General features: G+C 39.2%; 1 protein-coding gene across 3 annotated transcripts; it reads right to left on the bottom strand.

Moving 5' to 3' along the window:
- Positions 1 to 1,330: 1,330 nt before the first annotated feature.
- LOC117944838 (2-oxoglutarate dehydrogenase, mitochondrial) lies at positions 1,331 to 15,867 on the bottom strand. 3 transcript variants are annotated; one of them, XR_004656676.1, is made up of 18 exons: positions 15,688 to 15,867; positions 15,490 to 15,580; positions 13,102 to 13,281; positions 12,008 to 12,136; positions 11,722 to 11,901; positions 11,494 to 11,646; positions 10,674 to 10,776; positions 10,225 to 10,353; positions 9,566 to 9,716; positions 8,626 to 8,753; positions 8,327 to 8,505; positions 7,602 to 7,673; positions 6,823 to 6,948; positions 6,086 to 6,158; positions 5,827 to 5,990; positions 3,958 to 4,112; positions 3,599 to 3,822; positions 1,331 to 1,799 (listed from the first exon to the last, which is right to left on the bottom strand). XR_004656676.1 is itself a non-coding variant. In XM_034872013.1 (17 exons), the coding sequence occupies exons 1-17, from the start codon at positions 15,702 to 15,704 to the stop codon at positions 3,702 to 3,704; spliced, it is 2,151 nt and encodes a 716-aa protein (XP_034727904.1). In that variant the 5' UTR covers positions 15,705 to 15,867; the 3' UTR covers positions 3,091 to 3,701. The 3 variants fall into 3 exon arrangements, 1 of the variants encoding a protein (XP_034727904.1); XR_004656675.1 differs by having other exon boundaries at positions 1,331 to 1,812; positions 3,600 to 3,822; XM_034872013.1 differs by lacking the exon at positions 1,331 to 1,799 and having other exon boundaries at positions 3,091 to 3,822.
- Between the last annotated feature and the right edge of the window lie 934 nt (positions 15,868 to 16,801).

Here is a 16,801-nt window from a genome sequence, read left to right as displayed (position 1 = left end):
CACACACACACACACACACACACACACACACACACAGTGATGGTGATGTGATGTGACATCTAATAGACCTTGTGTGAGATCATAGAGAAAACAAGTGAAGATCGAGAGGGGGAAAGAAGATGAAGGCACAACAATGAGAACAAAGGAATTCAACAAGAGATCAGAAAAATAAAGGAGGAGAGGAAACAATGATGAAGAGAGTGAAGGAAAATAAGGACAAGGAAAGAATGATAGGAAACAAGGGAAAAGAAATAAAGGAGGGATTAAAAAAAAAACACCAAGAAATTTAGGACAAAACAAGTAAACAGAATAGGAAATTGAAAGGAGGAAAGTACTTAAATGTAGTTTGTGGTAACATAAAGTCTATTTATTCTGTAACACTTACTTTTTAAATTAAGATGGAGCCCAAAAGTTCAGGTAATACTGCAGGAAGTTTATGTAAAATAAGTGATTTAGATAATCTTTCTTTTGGGATTTCCTGTAAATGTTACATCAGAGATAACCTTATAGAAACCTTTTGTACAATTCTCTGTATAAAACAATTTCTTTTAATTTTTGACAATCATACACACCTAATAGGCTCTTTTTTGACAAACTCATTATTCTCTTAGCCATTGTTCTATTACCCGTTTTGTTGTTTTAACTGCATACTTGCAGAGAGGGTACGATATGTGTTTTTAGCTAAAATCTTGTCATTTTGTTTAGATACTAAGAAAACTGTACAGAATCCAGTTGGTGTCTCTAAAATGTCTGAAAGTTGGGTGTTGTGCTGGGGGGATTTAGACTCATACTATTACTCAAACACAGCTAACATAAGTAATTACGCCATCAGTGGAGATTAATAAACCCCATTTATAATTACAACTAAAATAATTTTTTAGTTTGAAAGGTACATATGTGATACTACAGATATGTTTAGTTAAGAATAATGCCCTGATTGTTGTGGACAAATTCAACATTTTGTTTATAAAAGAAGCAATTTATATATAACTACAAGGACAGAATCCACAGCGACTTCAATACATACAGTATTCTTTATTCAATGAAGCAAAATAATGAATAATTTCATCCCCTATTATGAAAATAAATAAATCATTTTCTTTGTCTCACAAAAGCCCAGAACACCACCTGCAGCCGATTCCTTCTGTTGTCATTTTATTTTGTTTCCAACCAGGAGATTTTATTTTCCTGCTGACAAGCGTTATTCAGCTGAAACATGAAGAAATATTAAAATGAGACACTGTTTTGGCACGAGATAAATGCTCGCGAGAGAGAAAAGAGACAGAAGCCAAGGGGTTAAATTATAACCAGCAGTGCATTTGGTTAAGCTCATGTAGAGATGCCTGAAGGTGCAGGCCACCAACTTTTTATTCCCCAAAAATATCCCTTAAAAAAATAAAAATAAAAAAGAAATAAAGAAAATCTCAATTTGCAAGTTAAGCGTTGCCATGGTGACTAATTAGACTTTTTCTTAACGAGCCAACACACTTGCTGAAAGACAAAACAACCCTTCACCTGCTGTAGTGATTCCAATCCTCAAATGTTACACTCACTGTTCCCAGCTAGCCAGGCTCCCATTTGCTTTCACTGGGGAACGCTAACGATGCTAACGAGCCATTTATTAAAAACTTAAAGTAAGATGTTTCCTGCAACGTTTCAGATGAAGAAGCGATGATTGTGAGGGGAGTGAAGACAATGACATAACTTCTGACCCACTTTAAAATTATTCAGCTGGAGTGTGTGTGTATTTGTGTATGGACGGAGGGGTGTGTGTGTGTGTGTGTGTGTGTGTGTGTGTGAGTGTGTGTGTGTTTTTGACCTTTAAACTCCAGTTCAGGCTTCACTCCACCAGACAACTTTTCCAGAAAACTTTCCCTTCTAAAAACTCTTCAGTTTGTACGTTGTTGCAACAAAACTTCGTTACCTCAAAAGTTTCCTTATGTTTGACAATACATTGCAAATTGTAGAGCAACGTTGACAAGGGCTGAGTGTTAAATTTGCAGCACACAGCATCAAAAACTGAGGTAAACGTAACTACTAAAACCTGGCATTCTTTTATCACATTGCACCAGACTTCTTTCAAAATGTTGCTAATTTAAACTACAACGAAATTAGGAAAATGTATTGCATAGCTGCTAATTTCAAATATCCTGCACAGAAAGCTGATGTATTTTTTAATCAACTTTTAAATTTGAGAATTTAAAGGGAAGACAAGCTTTGTCACCTGGATTGGATTGGATTTGATGTTTCTTCTTATCATATACATTTCTCCTTTTCTTTGTATTAAAAATCTGTGTCCATCTTGTACATTTTATTAAAAACTGGGTTTTTAATAAATCAAAATGGGTCTCCAAGAGCCTGTACACTTGTTCTGTTTAAATAAATCTACACACCTGAATATTGGCAGCATCACAGGACATTTGTTTAGTTATTGCTCTTTTACAAATGGGGTTCTTTCAACTTAACATCCATATTTCACATCCTGGTCTCGTGCGTCAACCAGGCAATGATAATCATGTTTATAATCCCCATTGTAAAGGTTAAGATGGTTTAGTTCATCTGTATCAACATGTTGCTCTACATCTAACAAACAAAAGCTACAGATCCTCTGATGTAGCAATATGTTGAGGAAACGTTCAGAAAGTTGTTCTGTGGTGGAGTTCAGCCTGCTGCACTACTGAACAAATTACACACAGTACTGATACTGCATTTGAATACTCTTGTGGCAGATGTCTGTATTGTAGTAGTACTCAGTAGTACATAATCCCATAATTTTAACAAATTAGTATGCATTTATTTAGTAATCCGTACACTGCATCTGCACTGTAATACTACATACTGATACCATAAAGTACACACTGTACATATTGCAGTGCTGGTATAATGGTACAACAGGTCACAGTGACCATTTCTTTAAAACAATTAGTCACCACGGAAAAATAAACAATTCTGATACAACTAATAATTATCTGCTTATAAAGCAGCGAATTATTAGTTGTATCAGAATTGTTTGTGTGTGTTTTGTGTGTGTGTTATATATATATATATATATATATATATAAAATCTGTCAGCTGAATATCTTTGAGCTATACATTTTCTGAATTTTATAGATCTAATGATGAAGCGATTAATGAAAATTATAATCAATACACTGTCAACGTTTAAATCGGACAGATCTTTAATGTTCTCTCATGTTTGTGTGATAAAATTATAGTACAATACAGTAGTAGTAGTACACAGAAAACTGTAGTACTGTTTTGTAAAATGAAGAAATAATAAAAATGATTCCAACTTTTACTTCTGCTGTAAAGATTTAAAATTATAACATTTCAACATTTTAAAATATTTTTGTTTTAGTCTAAATGCTGTTGTTTAACTGGACTTCAGTAAATAAATACAGTGTAAAGAGATGATCTGTATGTACAACTGTTGTAAATACTATGTACTACGCAGTATGCAGTATTTGTGTACTGTTTACGTAGTCAGTCACAATATTTACAAACTGTGCAGTAAGCAGTGTGGAGAGTTTGCGGATGTATTATTTGTGTACCATTCCCTACAGTATGCAGTATTACTGTGTGTGTGTGTGTGTTTGTTTGTGTGTGTGTTGACGCAGTTTGAGTGTCAGAACTGAATCCTGGAAGGTCGGGTCAAAGGTAAAAAGGGGGAGGGTTTTCTCGAGGTGATGCAGGTCACAGGTCTACTGCTGATCTTTGAACGCGTCCAGGTTGAAGGCTGTGTCCAGGAAGCGTCGCAGCTCCACCAGGTGAGCTTTCTTGTTTCCAGTAGCCGGAGCTGCAGCCGGATCTCTGCCAGCATACCTGAGAGTGAGAGAGAGAGAGAGAAAGAGAGATAGAGAGAGAGAGAGAGAGAGAGAGAGAGAGAGAGAGAGATGGTTAAATCACCCTGTGCTGCAAATTATATTTAAAGTGACACATGTTGATGAAGATCATTACCAAACAGGTTTGGCTCTCTGGATGGTGGTCCTGATGCGAGGCTTCACGTAGTCGTAGTAACCCTGGTTTTTGTGCTCTTCCTGACACCAAACCAGGTCAGCGTTGGCAAAACGATCCGACTCCGCCTTTACCAGGTCGAACGGGAACGGAGACAGCTGGAGGAGGGAGAGGGAATATTGTTGAATGTGGTAACTCTTTGGGCCCTATCTTGCACACAGCGCAATTGACTTTGTACAGCAATATAGTATCATTCCTATTTTGCACCCGACTCACACCTGAATTTCCCATCCACAGACTGGCATCGGTGAACTATGGAATGAACTTGCGCTCCCGGGGGGGGGGGGCAGTTTAGCAAAAAGAGGAGGCGTGTCCCGGCGCAAACCTAGTTTAAAGTCAATGGCGCGTAAGTGAGATGCTATTTTAAGGGTACAGCATGCTCGGCCATAATGTAGCTTGTGCATAACGCGCATTCACTTTGCTGCTCTCATCTCACAGATGCAGCAGATCCGATTTCTGCAAACCACACATAATTACTAGAAAAAATATTACTGAGAATGCGCTTCAGGTGTTCGAATAGGTTAGGAGACACTTTAAAGTGTAGTCATCAAAAAGTCGCAGCATTTTTTGTGACTTGTTGTGTTTTACACAACATTTCAATGAATCATGGATGTGTTGATGACATAAATGAGAAAATTTTAGAGAACTGATGGCGACGTGATGTAGAACTGCATGTGCCGATCCCAGAGAACCTAAATGTCCCAGCAGAAACATGGGAGAGGAGAGCTTATCTGACAGAAGAGCTCCATAGTGAGGTAAGCAAAGTAATTCTTTATTTACATTTAGTCAAAAATAAAAATCAATAGAAAAACTTTAACTGAATACAAATACAAAGTGAAAAACTGAAAAGATTTAAACAGAAGAACTAATTATTTTTCCCTCCTCTGATAGGCATACAACGTGCATCATGGCGGGATTTGACAAATGAAGGTGCGGGTGTGACAATGCGTGATGTACTCCTGGTGGAGCGGGTGGACGGAGATGGAGTGGGAGGAGGAGGAAGGTGCACAACCGAAAGAGGATTGGTTACAACAGAGGGGAACAAAAGGAGCAGGTGGTGCGTTTGGAGCCCACACTCCGTGGCTGTAGCAACCCTCTCCAGACTTGAGCGGGGCCCGAGAGGCTGCAACAACATTGCCACCCGGTCAAAACGGGCATTTATACATCCCGGAGAGCTCCCCCCCCCCAAGCCCTGACGAGCAAGTCTGTCTCCTTGGCTGTGAACCGCTCCTGGCATGTGCCTGGCAAATCCGCTATAATAATAGCAATCTGACATAGAACAACAAGGGCACCTGCTTTTAAAGGGAATGTGAGATGATGCTCTGATTGGCTAATTGCATGTTACGCCCAAACCACATCTACGAGTAATGCTACTTCAGACCAACCATTTTAGATTTGCGCCTGAGATCCAGCCATAAAGCTACTTGCATTTTGCGTTTGATACTTGCGTTGCAGATCATTAAAATAGCGCCTTTTGTGTGCTGGATAATTTGTTTAAATGTATGTACATACATCTTTATAGGTAACATAAAAACCCCATCGCGGTAGAGACGGTAGTTAAAATGTCAAAGACAGACACAATCCTCCTGCTGGGAACTGAGGCAACATTTTGCTCATTGGCATGTGTCAAATCTTTGGATGTTATCTTATCAAAATGGACTCCAACCAATCAGAATCCAGGATACTCGGTATTTGCAGCCAATAATGACATGAAAAGATATAACCGATCAATAAAACTTTCAGCTTCTCTGCTCATTGTGAAACTGTATTTATATGCCACCAAACTGTGTGTGTGTGTGTGTGTGTGTATACCTGCTCTATGCGTGCGATGGCCACAGTTCCATCCATGCCTCTGGTCTTCCTCTCTTTGGTCAGCTCGTAGTAAACCTTCCCTGTGCAGAAGATCACCCTCTTTACCTCCTCCGGACGTTCCGCAGCCATGCCTTCTTCTGGGATCAACCGCTGGAAGTGAGTTCCTAAAGAAGAAGAGAAGCGTAGCAACATTGAAGGTAAGACTGAGCCCTTTTTAAGTCTATTTTAATAATACTAATAATGATATTAATAGTAGTACCAGGAAGCATCTCGTCAAAGCTGGATCTGGCCTCTGGATGGCGCAGCAGAGATTTGGGAGTGAAGACAATCAGCTGGAGGGACACACAGGAAGTTTATGATATCAAATCATCAGGACTTAAAAATGTATCATTAAACAACATTTCTGTTAGCAGAAACATTACAAAGGAAAATAATCTGTGATGATTATTGAAGAATTTAAGGTCATGACTTATTTTCTATACTTTTTAAAGCTGTGGTAGACTGGATATGTTTTGGTTCTGTTGGGGAAAAGATCCCATAACAAGCTTTCAGCATATTGTAATACAAGTGATCTGAGATAAAACTGGACTTCTGCAACTCCTCTTGGCTCTGTTTTTGCACGTGCAGACAGAGAGGAGAGCTGCAGGAAGAAGTCTCACTCTATTTGGAATTCTGGTATTTTTTGCTTTCTACCTACCACAGCTTTAAAGCTAAAATGTTAGAGCAGTGAAAAGTAAAATATTCCCCTCTGAGATGTAGTGAAGTATTAACTAGCAGAAAATGGAAATACTCAAGTAAAATACAAGAATCTCAAAATTGTTCTTAAGTAAAGTACTTGAGTAAATGTACTTGGTTACAAAGTAAATACCGGATTGTATGATACCAGTATTATAATTCTTATAAGCATTACATTGTAGTGTCTTGTTTAATTTTTGATTTTGAAAATAAAGTATGTGTGTGTGTCTGTGTGTGTGTGTGTGTGTGTGTGTGTCTCACAGGCTTCCTGTATGGAAGGAGGATCTGTCGTCTGAGAACATGGAAGTAGTTTCCAGGATTTGAACAGTTCACCACGATCCAGTTACAGTCGTAGAGCTGACGCACTGCAAAGTCCTCTGTGAGTGGCTGAGAGAAAAAGAAGAATTAATTTAAGACGGCTGTGTTAGCTTCCTGTTTCTAGTGTTGTTTTCTAAACCATATGCTTTTCTAAGGACTGTTAACAGAGAAAATTATAAGAACCATTGTCAGAAAAACATTAATGGAAAAAGGTTTATCAATGCTGCCCTTATAAATCTAATAAAACCGATATTGATACTGTGATTTGATCTCAATCCAGACAGAATAAAAAGAAAATCCTGATTAAGTCAAACAAATACTACTAACAACAACATTATTATGCCCAGTGACAATTTTAAGAAGAAAGCATTTTTTTAGAATTTAGAATTTGCACAAATCGGACATACTGGCATGAATAAATTAGGGCAGGTGATTATTTTCAACCTACAGTGCAGATCCCAAGATAGATGAAATTGTAGGCTACATGAGAAGGTATAAAATAAAAAAGTAAGACGTTGTTCTAAACAGTGATCCATTCATCCATTCCTTACAGAGGAGCAATGTATTGATTAGCCGACTGTTTTTCCTGCGCGGACTCTAACATTAAAAAATAGCCTGACAACTGGTTGTTGGTGTTTTCTGCAGTAAATGGTAAAAAAGTGATTTGTGTTGATTCTTGTTCTCTCAAAGTGCTCAGAAGCCAAAAGTAGCTGGAGTTTTACCGGCATGACATCTGGGTCATCGTTGCACATTTGGAGGAATCTCTCTGGACGAGCTGAAGAATGTTCTGGACCCTGCACGCACACAAACAGAAAACAGTCAGTCACACACTTATTAAACAACCTCAAACCAGCAGAATCAGAGTGATGCACTCCACTCACATCTCTACCAGGTGGAACTGTTCCTATCACTGAGTCACTGGAAGGAGGACATTTTGATTTAAATTGAGTTTGAATATGTTTATAAGTAATAAGATTATCTTTGTATTTTATAGACAAAGAAAATTGTATTTAATCACACAATTCAACAATGTCAGTTATCTCTTTTTACACTTTGCTCAAAGATCGAATGTCTTTCAATCATTAATAGAGTTAAAACGCTGTACTGCTCTTTTCATTTTGATAACAGATATATTTACTCTACTTTTTTCTCTTGTAAGTTCCTTTTAAGATTAAGGATTCTTGACTTTCAAAGTTCCTGTTTTTTCTTTCTTTATTGTACCAAAATAAGTCATAGTACTTTTATGTAAAAACCTACTTGGCAATAAGCCTGATTCTGATTCCATGTCTTATGCATTCATAAATCATTTTTAATCCTGGTTGTGTGAGTCCCTTCATAAATAAAGTTTTATATAAGTATTATTATGTCATAATAAAACCAGAGATAGTTTATAGTCTGAGATGTGATGTGATAACCTAGAAACACAGCTGTGTGTGCGTTTCCTCACCATGCCCTCCATGCCGTGTGGCAGCAGCAGCACGATGCCGTTCTGTCTGACCCACTTGGCCTGACCGGGACAGATGAACTGATCAATGATGCACTGAGCCGTGTTGTGGAAGTCTCCGAACTGAGCCTCCCACAGGATCAGAGCATTGGGACTTGCCATCGCAAAACCCAACTCAAAGCCTGCAGACAGACAGAACATCAGAATTTGAGATTAGAAGAAACTAGAACAGAACAAAATAGATAACGTTTATCTGCAGTTCAAAAGAAAAAGAAGAAGCAGCAGCAGAGTGTTCGGCTCACCCAGTACTCCGTACTCGGACAGCGAGCTGTTGCAGACGGTGTACGGTGCCTGGTCAGGAGAGAGGTGGTTCATGGGAATGCAGGTCCTCTTATCCACGTTCTGGTCATGGAGGACATGATGACGGTGGCTATAAGAGGACAGACTGATTTATTCTCCGAGATCTTTTCCAGCGTGTGAATTTATGGATTATTTTTTGCTATTGTAGGTCTTTATATGACAGAACAGTTTTTGGCATGAAAGGGGAGAGAGAGGGAGAATGACATGCAGCAAAAGGCTGCGTGTTGGAATTAAACGTGTGGCTGCTGCGACAAGATCTGAGTCTCTGCACATGGGGCACACTCTCCCAAGTTTTCTATGTTTTCCACTGTGTTTTACAAACCACAACATTTTACTACAATCTCTTGATCTTTTCAAATTAACAAACAAACCTATAATGCCATAATTAGTCTATTTTGAGGTACTTTATTTGAGTATTTGGATTTTCTGCTGCTTTATAGCTTTGCTTCACTATCCACTGTCCTGACAGCTTTAGTTACTTTAGATTCATGTTAATACAAAAGTTAGATTTTGTTACAGAACAAGGTAACATTTGTTCAAATGGAATAATAACAGCAGTAATAACAAGAAACCACACAAATATTATTGGTCGTGGTGGAAACAATAGGCTGCGGTCCTCTCTCAGCTTTGTAAAAAAAATAATCCGTCAAGGAAGCAACGGTACATAATCTGATGGAGGACAGACTGCACAAACATTTCTGATTAAATACACCACAGAGAACATATAGCAATGCAACGTTTGATCACTGCAGCTTAAAGCTCAACACTGGAAACATTGCGGGATTTTTAAAATACCAATGTAATAAAATTTTAACGTTCACAATGCATTACAAAAGGCAGAACCGGAGACAATGGACATAACTAAAGTCATGGGTTGTTTACCTGAACGTGCCACGCTCCACGTCCTGTCCTGACAGCCGGATGTGAATTCCCTCCTTCAGCAGCGATCCGAAGGCCATATACTCTCCCAGAGCCCAGTCCACCGTCCGGTTACGAACCATCTCGGCTCGGCTCTTCAGGATACGACTCAGACCTAAAACAACAAATGTGCTCAAATTCGCAGAGTGACTGAATCCAATCAGGATGCATCTTCTGTCACAATTTATATGATTTTATATGATTTACTGATGAGAAAAAGCAATTTGTCAGGAGCAAACTGTGTTTTTTACATCATGTTAGAGTTGAAATCTTTGTGTTGGCAAATTGGTGGATTAAGTGTTTAAAAACATTACATCCAATCCACTGATTCAGGGACATGGAGGGAATTCACCAAAAACAAGAACGATTTGTTCTTTTATTACACTGAAGCTGAAAAGTCAGAAGTTACACAGAGGTCAGAAAATTATGGAGAGTTTGATTAATTTCATGGAGATTGCTCATGTTTATTTTGTGTGGAAATGTCAGAAAAAGTATTAAGTAAAATAAATAAAGTATAATAATAAAGATACTTATGAGTTGTTTGGTAATGTTTCTGTAATTTCTCTGAAGACAGTGAAATGAAAGAGACAGATATCTGGTTAAAATATTGTTAATACTGATACCTCCGTGGATGGTGAAGTCCTCCACTGGGACAGATGAGGCCACAACTCCGATGTGGCTCAGGTTTTCTTCAGTCAGACCGGTGGAGGGGCAGCTCATGGACTTTGGCTGTCCGTCCAGAGTGAAAAAACCTGAAGACGACAACAGCTCAACACGTCAACAACCTGACAGGGAACCAGAAAGTGAGACCAGATCCTCACCCAGACCTCAAACCAGGGACCTGTGAGCATTGCTTACACACAGTCCTTCATGGCTTCAATTATTTCACAATGCAGAATCTGTAAAACAGGCTCCAAATCCTGACACTAAAACTAAGACCTTACCTGGGATGAACTATTCACTTTTTACATTCTGTTCTGAATCTTCTATAATTAAACTCTGATGGATCCATATAAACATCCATCAAAGCAAACACAGTAACATAAACATATCTATCTTTCTCCTCCCTCACCAGGCCAGGGGGAGTCCAGCCAGTGCTTGATGTGGAGGATCTTCTCATCTTTAGAGCGATTGTACGCCTCCTCACAGATCTTATCATATTTGGCAATCTCCTCCTGCAAATACAGACAAGGATAAAGAAAGAGGCAGAGAGTTTACTCAGTCTTCACAACAATATTCCATTTTTCAAAAAGCTACATAACTAGACTGGACAAACATGAATGTCACTTTGTCCTAGTATGCTCTGACGGCATCGTACAAACAAGGAGCCATTTCAAGACTTTCTGATGTCCTGGGAACTATCGTGATGGAATCTGAACTGCTGAACATTGCTGAGTTGTCAAACATGTAACTTGTGTCCAGCTTCATACACTACAATAACAAGGGACAACAATTTCTTACAATGTTTGTAAGGTGTGATGTAGTTTGATGTCCCAACTAGTCCAGATAAAAAAAGCGCAGCAGTCAAGAGACAGAACAATTACATCCGTGTTTACAACAGAATATAAAAACAACAGGATTTGGTTGTTTTTGAATCCATTTGAGCCTTATTGGCTTAATATTCATGGTTCTCTAAATAAAGTAGGAACAACCAAAGAGACTTGTTAAGCTACTCCATAAAACAATCTGGTTGAAAAGGAGCACAAGGGCCTTTTGTCCCAGAAGTCCAGTGTGCTCATAATTAACAATAACATAAACGTTCATTCAGGTCATGAAGTTAAGGTCTTGCTGCTCTTTAAAACAAAAATGTTCCTGCTCTTACTCTGAAATTTGGCATCCTGGGAAGCTCAGGAAAAAAGCTAACTCAAATATAACAAAACGTTTGTTGATACCTCATACTCCTGCCGGCTCACTGCTCCCTCCGCGATCAGTTTCTCTGCATATTTCTGCAGAACCGGCTTCTGCTTTTTGATCTGTTTGTACATCAGCGGCTGAGTGAACATTGGCTCGTCCATCTCGTTGTGACCCATCCGACGGTAACACACCTACACAGACACAAAGGCAAGATTCTTACAGTCACATGCCACCGTAGAACTAAAACATGACGGATGAAAACTTACCAGATCGACCACCACGTCTTTATGGAACGTGGCCCTCCACTCAGCAGCCACCTTACAGACGTAGATGACGGCCTCGGGGTCATCAGCATTGACGTGGAAGATGGGAGCGTTGACGACCCGAGCCACGTCTGTCGGATACGGAGACGAGCGAGCCATACGAGGATCTGTGGTGAAGCCGATCTAGAGACGAGAGGTTACAGCTCAATCATCTATCCGACTGTTTAATGCATGCATGTGTATGTGTGTGTTTTAAGTTTGTGTGTGTGTGTGTGTGTGTGTGTGTTACCTGGTTGTTGGCGACGACGTGAATGGTGCCGTGCGTGGTGTATGACGGCAGGTCAGACAGGTGGAAGGTTTCGTAGACGATACCCTGACCTGCAAAAGCTGCGTCTCCGTGGAGCAGGATGGACATCACCTGAACACACAAACCGCATGCTGGTGTGTCAAAATAACCCAAAGTGTGTGTGTGTTGTGAGCGTGTTGCTTCAGCTTCAGATGAGAAAATGAATCCAGGAATTTAAGTGTAGAAGTAAGACCTGTCATTCAGTGTTTCTTGTGGTAGAATTGATGTCTTTCTTTTATATATCATTCTTTGGTCAGTGTTTTGCTGCATGATATTATATCATAGAGGGATTCCTTTAAGGATTTTAATTTTGTTTTGCCCTATGATAAATGCCTGGAGCGCAGTTTACAGAGTCTAAAGCTCAACTAATTTATATTTGCTGCTGATCTTACCGCAGATACATCTGGATCAGAATATATGTCAGCAGAGAAGTGATTCAGAAATGGCAAAGCTCGTTTAGAGAGTCTGTGTAAAATGTCCCATACACAACAGATCAGTGTCACCATTCTTTAGACACACCAATCTATGGAACACATTATGCATTCATATTTCACAGTTAGGTTACACCCTCTGGAAGACGTTCTGGGGTAACTGAGAAAAATGTTTATTTCGATGTAACAAAGACCTGTGGTGAGTCTGTCAGAAAATAGGTTCTGTTGTGTTTATTTATAGCCTAAAAGATTTGTGCATCTGAGTGCACTCAAGGGCAAGTACTTAATTTTTTGTCTTAAATTAAATTAAATCTCCACCACTGATGCCAACTGATCGCCTCCCCTGCGTCCATTTGGTCCGTTGGTTGCATACGTACTAGAAGTTAACTCGACGCGCATGTTGTCTACACAAACGCATGGTTAAACAGCAGGTATATCTCCGGCTTAAGTGGCCAACTGTTCCGCCTCCTTTAGTTGCTAGAACGTAAAAGGTTCAACAGACACACAGACAGGGTTTCTAAATATGTGTGTGTCTAACTCATGTAACTGGTTAGAGTAAAAAAAAAACTGCTGTGTGAGTGTTTTGCTGCTGTGCCTCAGTCTCACCCGGTTGCCGTCGTTGTCTCCACAGTAGAACTGCTCTGCCTTGGTCTTTCCCTGCACCACGGGGTCCACAGCTTCCAGGTGAGAAGGGTTTGCCATCAGAGACAAGGTGATGTTCCTGTCTGTCACACGGTTGATACGACGATGGTACATTCCTAGATGGTACTTGACATCTCCAGAGCCCTGAGGAAAAACACGGCAGAAATCGTACGAAGCCGTACATGTGTGTGTTTCTAGAAAAAAAACTAAACTGTGCGCACAAAATACAAATCTGTTCCCTCAGTTTAATAAACTGTGCGCACGGATGCCTAATCTGTGCTCTCGATCTTGTAAACGTGAGCCAAGTAGGAAAGATATTCACAGATTCAAACTTCTGGGATCAATTACCTAACAGCAAAATGACATTAAATCACAAATGACACATCTTTGCTAAGGTAGTAAGGTTAACAATAAGCTACAAACAAATGTTTTAACCAAACGAGCCGTCCTCCAACCTGGAGAAATAAGATTGGTCTCTATTAGCATCTGGCGGTGCTTAGGGGCCGTCTATGCACCACAACACCGACACAAAAATATTTATTAATTTATTGATTAACTAAGGTAGTTTCTCCAAACTGATTTTTTAACAGTAAGTGATGTAGTACGGCTAGGAGCTCATGTCCTCCCAGCTGGTGCCGTCCCCGAGCCTCGACATTTCAAAATAAAAGCTTGAGTCTGGTCCACTATGTCTTCGTCTTGATGTTTTTGGATGTTTTTTTAACTAAACAGTACAGCAATCACGCTAATGAAAGTTTTTTTGCCAGAGTTTATCGCTCTAATGAGACCTCCCCATCTCATGCCTGGGCGTGTCCAACAGTAAATTCAGATGTTCCCAATACAAAATTTAGAGATATTTTCTAAATGGTTAAGGACGGTTAAGGTAGTGAGAATGATGCAATTAATTGAACGTTTTCTTAAATTAATGATATGCCAAACAAAGCCTAAAATTGGCAGATTTGGGGATGTCAATGTTGTCTCCCTGATGTTAACATTTGTTGTTTATTTGATGAAACCTGCAATGGCTTTACATTTTTTTTTTGTTAATGCTTTATCTGCAAATTCATAACAGTAAAAAAAGGACAAGCGTAACATAAAAATGTATGCCAAGTGATAAAAAATAGGCTATAGCTCACCAGCTTATCAGCATATGAGAACACAGAAGCGTAGGCTACAATAAAAAGTTTTTCAAGCTTCCCATTAGAAAGGGATCAGATATCTAAAATAAAGATAAGGTCAACCAATATTTTATATAATTTTATATAATTTCGAAAGCTGCATTTATGGATAGGAAATTTGACAAAATAAATAAATAATAAAAAATATTGGTTAACCTCCTCCTTTCTAAAATCATTAAACATTTAAAACTGCATCAGCGTTTAACGTTGACGTGTGTTTAAGCCATAGGCTATTACATGAAAGGGTTTCATTTTGAGGCCCAAAAGGCGCATCACTGAAGTTTAGCCTCCTCAAGTGTAATATTGTGATTATACAACAACGATTACCAACAAAATAAATGATAATCAATCTCTATTCCGTACTGTTAAGTTAAAAAACATCCAAAAAACAAAGTACGAAGACATAGCGGAACAGACGCAAGCTTTTATTTTGAAAGATCAAAGCTTGAGGACAGCACCAGCCGGGAGGGCATGATACGGGAGGTCTCGAGGCTACAGCCATAACCAACTCTAAATACAGATAGGATTGGAGATGAAAAGTTTACCCTACAGGTAACCTCAATCAGATTTGTGGGTAATTAAGAATCAATAGAGCAGGGGACTGACAGCGACAACAAATCACACTATGACAGACGCACCGCTTAGCACCAACTGCAATGTTTAATTTAAAATAAATGTGGTTCGGTTAAATGTGATTAACCGAAAAAAACTAATTTAAAATGGTTGAGGCTGATATGAGAGATAGTTCAGATAATGACAATAATATACAAGTCGAAAGTATTTACTTTTGATCAACAGATAACATAAATCATGTTTGGGAGTGGTGGTACATGACAGCAGCAGTAATGGGAGCACAGGGTCAGGAATTATGACAATACCATATAACCACTCAGACAATTGTGTATAATGTTAACATTAACAATATCCCTGGCAATATTAGATTTAATACTAGATTTTTATAAAATGTTCACATAAATGTGACAATTTGATATTTGATGTATTAAATGAACAGCCCAGTCTGGTTATCTGGTTGTCCCGAGTAAGAGTGCCTGGGTGCTTGTACCCCAGTTTACCTGACAGGTCCAGTTGTCTCTATTAACGGTATTTACTGTATGCAGTAACTTGTGATAACAGCAGTGTTATAACAACTGTGATGGTACTAAAACAATTAAATTACCTCATCAGCAGCTTCCAGTTTGGAGTCAAACTGACAGAAAATCTGTTCCAACTCTTTACGGATCACGTTAGCCAAAACATTGAGACGACCCCTAAAAGAAGAAAGTGGTGAGTGTACAAACAACGAGACTGGGAGGATGTTATGAGTGTGTGTGTGTGTGTATAAACACTGTAATTACAGTATATAAGTGTGCAATACCTGTGAGGCATCCCCATGATGACGTTTTCCACCCCGTTCTCAGAGGATTTATCAATGATGGTTTTCAGAGCTGGGATCAGAGACTCGCAGCCTTCCAGACCAAAACGTTTCTCTGCAGACCACTTCTTCTGAAGGAACTCCTCAAACCTGCGCGCACACACACACACACACACACAAACATACACAGATTAACTTATTTTATTATATGTTACAACAGACAACGCTCACTTTTGAAATCATAGGTTCATACAAACAGTTTTGCTTCCTCTAAACTCTGCAGATTTCTCTCACAGACCTGTGCATACACATTTCATCATCATCATTATACACTTCAACAACAGGAGTGGTAGATGGAGGTGGGGATTTCACAAAAAAGCGATACTTTAGTATCAAGTCAATGCCAAAATTCTGAAAACATAACGGTATTCATTTTTCCACAGTACCAAAGGAACCGGGAGATGCATTTCTTCGGGAACTAAAGGGGGCAGCAGACACGCCTGCGAGTGTTCTAGTCTGCTGCTGATACGTGCAAGTTACCCGTAGACTGTAGTCTTTAGTTGCTTCTAATTATTAGAAGATGTTTTTGGCATTTTAGGCCTTTAATTGACAGGACAGCTAAAGACATGAAAAGGGAGAGGGAACAACATGCAGCAAAGGGCCGCAGGTCACAGTCAAACCTGGGCCCGCAGCGTTGAGGAGTAAACCTCTATACAGTGGTGTGAAAAAGTGTTTGCCCCCTTCCTCATTGTTTCGGAACATCAAACCAATTTAAACAATAGTCAAGGACAACACAAGTAAACACAAAATGCAATTTGTAAATGAAGGTGTTTATTATTAAAGGTGAAAAAAAATCCAAACCATCATGGCCCTGTGTGAAAAAGTGATTGCCCCCCTTGTTAAAACATACTATAACTGTGGTTGTCCACACCTGAGTTCAATTTCTCTAGCCACACCCAGGCCTGATTATTGCCAAACCTGTTCACAATCAAGGCATCACTTAAATAGGAGCTGCTTGACATTGGAAAGTCCACCAAAGGATCCTTAAAAGCTACACATCATGCCGAGACCCAAAGAAATTCAGGAACAATTGAGAAAGAAAGTAATTGAGATCTAT

The sequence above is a fragment of the Etheostoma cragini genome, chromosome 5 (genome assembly GCF_013103735.1).
Source record: "Etheostoma cragini isolate CJK2018 chromosome 5, CSU_Ecrag_1.0, whole genome shotgun sequence".
Classification (NCBI taxonomy): Eukaryota; Metazoa; Chordata; class Actinopteri; order Perciformes; family Percidae; genus Etheostoma; species Etheostoma cragini.
The sequence above is the reverse complement of the archived record's forward strand: the minus strand, read 5'-3'. Positions and strand labels throughout refer to the sequence as shown.